The 7,584-nt window shown below is 34.1% G+C and overlaps 1 protein-coding gene across 1 annotated transcript; it reads right to left on the bottom strand.

The window, feature by feature from the left end:
• Positions 1–4,327: 4,327 nt before the first annotated feature.
• Positions 4,328–6,964, bottom strand: LOC130806764 (nitrile-specifier protein 5). Its single transcript, XM_057671966.1, has 2 exons — positions 6,818–6,964; positions 4,328–5,509 (listed from the first exon to the last, which is right to left on the bottom strand). Exons 1-2 carry the CDS (start codon positions 6,845–6,847, stop codon positions 4,556–4,558), a joined length of 984 nt encoding a protein of 327 aa, XP_057527949.1. The 5' UTR covers positions 6,848–6,964; the 3' UTR covers positions 4,328–4,555.
• Positions 6,965–7,584: the final 620 nt, after the last annotated feature.

Below are 7,584 nucleotides of genomic sequence, written 5' to 3'. Positions count from 1 at the left end.
ACCGGGTCGATTCGGTATCCGGTTTTGAACACCCCTAACAGAAACAATGACCTTTGACACTCGTGATCTTTTGTCTACTCATCCCACTAACCGAACCCATATTCAAACCGCAAATGGGGAGTATGTACCGGTTGACCAAGATTACTCTGAGGATTGGCCACTATATCAGATTGATGTGAAAAATGCCTTTTTGCATGGAAGGATCGAGGAAGAGGTTTATATGAAGCCACCACCGGGTTTCTCTGAGGAATATAACCAAGGTGAAGGGTGCAAACTAAAGAAAGCACTATGTGGTTTCAAACAATCCCCGAGAGCTTGGTTTGGGAGATTTACTACAGCCATGAGGAGGTTCGGCTATAGACAAAGTAACTTAGATCATACCTTGTTTCTCAAGAAAAATGGAGACAAAATCACATGCTTGCATTGGTCATTTATTTTGATGATATGGTGATTACTGGGAACAATGTTCAGGAAATTGATAGACTCAAGAAACAACTATTTCAAGAATTTGAGATGAAAGATTTGGGAAAGTTGAAATACTTTCTTGGAATAGAGGTTTTAAGATCTAGGAGAGGAATATTTATCAACCAAAGGAAGTATATCTTGGATCTCTTATCTGAAGCAGGAATGATAGATTGTAAACCAGCAGAGACCCCGATGATAACTAATCATGGCCTTCAAATTGTGGAAGGGGCTGAAATGGCAGATCAAGAACGTTATCGAAGAATGGTGGAAAAACTGATTTATTTGTCTCACACAAGACCTGATATCGCATGTGCAGTGGGAGTTGTGAGTAAATTCATGCATCGACCCCAAGCGGATCATATGGCGGCAGTCTTGAGGATCTTGAGGTACTTGAAAGGGACATCCAGTAAGGGAATATTGTATACAAAGAATGAGAATCTTGATCTTATTGGCTACACAGATACAGGCTGGGCTGGTGATCGAGATGATAGAAAATTCACTTCAGGATACTTCATCCTTGTAGGGGGTTATCTGGTTACATGGAGGAGTAAGAAACAGAAGGTAGTTGCCCTATCAAGTGTTGAAGCAGAGTTTAGAGGAATAACAAAGGGGGTCACGGAAATTCTGTGGATCAGGAAGCTCTTGTGTTAGCTAAGCTGTCACCAAACACAGGCAAGTCTCCTATACTGTGGCAATTAAGTAGCAATCAGTATCTCCGAAAATCCAGTTTAGCATGATCGCACGAAACACGTGGAAATTGACAGACACTTCATCAAGGAAAAACTAGAAAATAAGATCATCAGTCTTCCTTTTGTTTGATCAGAAGACCAATTAGCTGATATTCTCACAAAGCCTGTTGCATCGGAAGTCTTTAACAATACGTTATGCAAGTTAGGCATCGGTGACCCCACGACCTAACTTGAGGGGGAGTGTAGGAAAGTGAATAATTGCATATATTTAGATTATTCTTAATATTCTATTTTTAGTGTATAGAATATTTAGATTATTTAGTTTCCGTATTTATCAACAAGTATCATGTATATATTGAGGGTGATTAATTTTTAATGACTAAGTGAAAATTACAAACCCTAAATTTCTACTGTCTAAATTCTTCAGGAGCAAGGGTCATAATTTGACCTCTTCTTCCGGTTATAAACCGATAATGAATACTGGTGGGAAAATGAGATTAAACTTTGTATTATTCAAGGTTAATAAAAAGTTCGTATTATTGTAGAGAAATAAGTGAAAGTTCATATTATTTACGGTAATTTTTTCTTTATGAAATATGCTATATAAAGATTTCAAACTCTGCACACTAAAAAAAATCATTTGATTTGAATTTACACCATTATTATAAGAATATGAAGAAAACAATAACCATAAAATCATACATTATTGTTTGAAGTTTTCAAAAGAATATCAATTAGGCATACAAATTTGTTGTAATATTACTAAAATCATACTGAAAACTTGTTTTTAATACTTCATAAATTTTATTAAATGTCACACTAATCTATCAACTTGTAAAAATAATGCATTTGGCAAAGCTCCATAATAAGCTACCATTTATCATTTTACGGCAAAATTAATTATATTTATGATTTATGATGTTACTATGAGGCGTGTTCTAATGGCCATGAATAGATTAAAATTGGGCTCTTTTAAGTATTGTTAAAGCTCAGTTTTGTATTTTCAGTTAGCAATTCCTTTTTTTTTTATTGCCTCAAGCTTTAACACACGAAATTTTTTTAAAAGAGGGTATTTAGAAAATATTATAATAGATACCATGAATGGAGCCTACTCTCTCAAAAGCATCTGTATAAAACCTTGAGAAATCTTTTGCAATTGTAGAAGTAGTCACCTAAGATCTCTTCTTGATATTCCTAGTTTTAAACAACAATGTTTAAATACAAGTATTTAACTTACTGAAAGTATAATGCAAATACAAATAAAACAAACCGATTTGTATTTCCCTTGTGTGGATGGCAATGAAACTCCTTACTTTGTAAATCACCAAATGGGACACCATGAAGATAAGGTTGCGACAATCAAAGAAGTCGCTCGGAAACTTTATATGAGTCGAAGGCGTTCATGCACTTTCTAGTTGTGATATTTCTTCCACAAAGGTGCTTGGGATGATAAATGAAATTCACAATGAGATACAATCTACACAACAAAATTCTAGCACAAGGAAATTGCAATAGTAAATACAAGTGTTGTAGTAAATTATGAACTTTGATGATATTAAGAGTTAATTACTCTCTCAATATTATCTCATGAAAGGAAGAACAAGAATGAGAGTATTCTTAAGAGAGAAATCATAAATGATATGAAATTGGGATAGAATGTCCCTTGGCATGCAACCTCTATTTATAGAGCTATGCACCAAACAACACCTCCTTTTGAAACAAAAGTGTTTCACCAAGCAAAGCTTATGAATCAAAGTTTCACCAAGCAAAGCTTATGAATCAAAGTAATATTTTATCAAACAAAACTTATGAATCAAAGAATGATTCATCAAATTCTTTAGGGCATTTAATTGGACCTATAATATATTTATTTTAGTCCCAGTACTATATTAAGTATGTAATATATACAAATTTAGGTTTATATATACTCTAAATGTTCAACATAACTTCCCCTGGCTATACAAAGCAAGGAGAAAGAACCTACGTCACAAATAGGAGAAAGAGTCTAACCGAATCTAAACCCAAACACATTAATTTTTTGTAGACTCATACATGGACCCAAACCCTTAAGGTTTGAAAATTTTGGAATGGACTCATACCCGCATAGCCGCATCCCCGGTCTGTTAAAAATTATTTGATATGCTCAATTGGTCACTCAAGAATGATTTGCTTATTAAGTGGAAGAATTTGGTGAGTGGTAAATTTTATTAATGATGGTGATTACTTTTTCATTCATTGAAAATCGCACATCCATACATGGTATTTATAGACTAACAATGTAGGTGTAATGCATAGCCAACTTTGACATTCTAGTTTCTTCTTCATAAAGTTTTTCTATATTTATCTAGATGCTTCTTAAATAATATCTATAGATATTCTGTAGAGAGTACAAGTTGTACAAGATACTAGATATGTAACTAGATTATAATTTTAACACGGTCTAACAAGGTTCTAAATGGGTCTTGATTTAATTATTCATTCTTAAATTTTTTATATTTTAAAGATTTCATATACTAAAATAGGTCTTTGGGTTGTATACAAGTCTAAAATGAGTCTTAATAAATGTCGAAATGGGTTGAGAACGAATTTGAAATAGATTTTAAGTTGTATAATAGGTGAGTATAGACCGACTCTAGGTGAGTGAGTATAGAGCAACTCTAACGTGTCTGGAATGGGTCTAGCGGGTCTTGGTAAAGTCTAGGTCTGAAGACCCTAGACCCTTAGACTCATATACCCAGATCCATTTACTATTTTTAGATTCGAAAACGAACCCGAATTTGTTGAATCTAAAAATATTACTCCAATATGGTCTTGTGCCCGTGACCATCCTTATCCACAACTCACAAGTCATAACGCAACCCATTGGGTAAACCACCTATAATAAATAGACAATAATAAAATGTGAAATCCAACTCATCAACAACAAATATATATTTTATTTGTCTATTAGTAGTGCATATTTTACCAAATAAGTCAACTAAATTTTATTTGATAATATATAAAAATCTGATACAATTTGCAAACCCTAAAATCACTCCATGACTTAAACAAGTTCCTAGACACGGGCTTTTGATTACTTTGTGCAATCTCTTCGTTAAGAAAACCAAATAATGACTATTCTTTATGGCTTAGCTTGTTTTTCGTTTTATTGCATGGATGAAATAGGCTGAGTGTCATAGGTGTTCACAATCACGATCATCTTCACTTTTATTCACATCAACAACGATGTCAAGTTCTTAGACACTAAACACACTTTTATTCAAATAATGACACAAGATACATGTGCACTCTCCATGCCATTGCCTGCAAATCTCAATCTACATATAAACAATCCACATAATATCCATTTCAGTACACCAAATTCAGCCCACAAATGAAAATATTTACACCTTACTCCACCCTTACCCGATGCTTACAACTGGTGTGAAAAAGAAAATATCGTCAAGTCGATCATTGCTAGGCGAATTGCCACCATACACCAACAAACCAGGTTTCCCATTGCACTCTCCACTCGCAAAAGCACACCAACCCCGAGGACCAGGATGATCAGCTGAATTGGCCCCATCTTCCAATTTCTTCCATACCAATGTTTGAGTGTCCAAAGCATAGGTTTCACCAGAGAATTTACCAGCACCTAAATGACCCAGATCACTGGGGTCAATCTCCCCACCATAGACAATAATAAACTTACCAACTACAGTGGCCGAAAATACACTTCTTGCTGTCGGTTTTTCACCTGTTGTTTCAACCTCTGTCCATTTCTTTTTTATAAGATCAAAGCAATGGACATCATCCACCTCTTTTCCAGCGAACCCATAAACAACCCAGACTTTATCTTGCACAACAGCAAGCCCAGGCCCACCTCTTCCTTTGCAATTCTCACCAGGAAGTGGGAACTGTATCCATATCCGATGAATAGTATCAAATGCCCAAAGATCATTTAGTCGGCCAAAGAAACCGCAGCCACCAAAGATGTACACATTGCGATCATCTGCTGCAGTTGAATGGTAACTTCGGTGAGGTGGGCCAGTTTCCCCACTAGAAAGAAGGGCCCATTTGTTAGTTGTTGTGTCAAAGGAGTAGAGCTCATTCAGCTCCTTATGTTCAGCATCCCTACCACCAAAGACATAGATAACATCATTCACAGCAGCCATCGTGACACCAACACGAGGAGGAGGGCAATCCCCTATAGCCTCATTGATAGACCATGACTGATTCTCAAGATTGAACACATAGAGTTTGTTATCTACAGGGACTCGTGGCGTAAATTCACCACCAAAGGAATATAATTTTGTTCCAACTATGGCTATCGCATGTGAACTCCTTGCGCCAGGACCAGCACCTTTCTGATCAAACTGTAAGCATATAAAAAACTAGTAAGAAATTTAGAAGATGGGGAGTATCTTCAAAATTTAGCTGTTGCCGTGATAATAAGTTCATATATTCAATCCACTAAGATTTTCACTAGTTAAGAGTAAATTCACTAAGAAAATCCGGGATAACTCTTGGCGAGTCAGATAAGTATGAATGTTATAGCATCTTAAATTAGCGCGTAAATACTATATTGTTGCAACTAGCTAGTTAGCCCTTCACACATCATTTGTAACGTACGGACCAGAATAGACTGGCTGATAATAGTGGATGACTTTGATACTACAGGCTAACACAAAGCAAATTAAACAAGTTGAAAGGGTATAAGAGGGCATTAAAGTAGAGCAAACGTAGAACTATAAAAATACAAAACAGCTTCCCCTTTCCCCAAGAGGAATGAATGGGGATGAAGTGATGAGCTCCCAAAAGCATATCATATGATACCATACCAACCATCCAACGCAACTAACGAAAGTTCACAATCTTCAATTTTGTCAAACGAGACCGGATAAAACAGCATAAGTTGTGTTTAGAAACATGTAATTCATTTGAAATTGTAGATTTCAATTATGAAATCATAAAGGAAAGATTTCAAAATGATAAGGTGTGGAAAGTCACTCTCCAATTCTCAACTTCACTTTTAAAATAATGGTGGAAATTGAGTCAAATCCATAATTGAATTTTATTGATTTGCCAAACATTCAATTTGAGCTAAATCTAAATTTCCAAATAAAATTATCGTTTCTAAACATAACATAAATGATTTTCTTAATGCTAAGAAGTATTTACAACAATCACTAAGAAAAAATATAACTAGCAATAGCCAAAGCACCCTCAAACCTAAAAATTCATTTGAATTTGGTTGTTAGTGACAATATCAATATGGTTTTTTTAAATTGGATTATAGGGTATTCGATCTCATCCCTTTACCTTTGTGTCATTTTTATGCAACTTAGACATCACAATTGCACACATCAAAACCCTGATTTATAAAGTCTTAATTCTAAGATCAAGATCTTATTTTCTGAACAATAAACAATAAACACTCCCATTCAGTCATGCTACATACATAAACAATAAACACAAAGATGAACTAGTAAGTAAAAAATTCTTTGTCCCGCAAATCAGAACATTTTCCTTTTTATTTTCTGAAAAATAAGTCAGTTGATTAAGGATTTATTCATAGGGTTTCTCACACAGAAAATGAAATGCTTCAACAAATTCTTCCAACATATTAAAAATGAGTTAATTAGGATCAATATTACAAAATGGAGGAGAATTGAGAAGCAAACCTTAACCCAATCACCATGAATATCAACCATTCTTGCTCGAATCCCCCGCTAACTGCCAGGAATAAACATGCGCCAACACCAACCCAATATGGTTTCAACTTTCAATGGCCTTGCCCCAACCACTCGTCAATAAATATTACTCCTTCCTGTTCATTTGAAATTTTCGATTTTCTTACGGCATTATTATTTGTCGCCACCATTTTTATTTTATCGCCACCTTTTCTAATGAAATTACGAATTTGCCCTTCAATTTTAAAAATTTACAAATATGCCATTGGAGTTATTAACTTTTCAGTTTCATTTTTTAAAATTTTTCTTTTATTATTTTTATTTATATTATTATTGTTATTATAATTATTATTATTTTTGTTATTATTATTATTATTATTATTAAACCACAATAATAATAATAATAATAATAATAATAATAATAACAAAAATAATAATTATTATAATAACAATAATAATAATAATTTTATAAAAAACAAAAATAAAAAAAAACAGTCGCACAAAACGTGCGACTGGACCTAGGACGAGTCGCACAAAACGTGCGACTGGACCTAGGTCGAGTCGCACAAAACGTGCGACTGGACCTAGGTCGAGTCGCACAAAACGTGCGACTGGACCTAGGTCGAGTCGCACGTTTTGTGCAACTGGTTTTTTTTTTTTTTTTTTTTAAATTTTTTTTTTTTAATTTCGACTTATAAAATTTCTTTTGTTTAATTAATTCATTTTTTAAGTTATTATTATTATTATTATTATTATTA

This window comes from Amaranthus tricolor, chromosome 2 (assembly GCF_026212465.1).
Source record: "Amaranthus tricolor cultivar Red isolate AtriRed21 chromosome 2, ASM2621246v1, whole genome shotgun sequence".
NCBI classification, from domain to species: Eukaryota; Viridiplantae; Streptophyta; class Magnoliopsida; order Caryophyllales; family Amaranthaceae; genus Amaranthus; species Amaranthus tricolor.
This window is presented reverse-complemented; position numbering and strand designations above follow the sequence as displayed.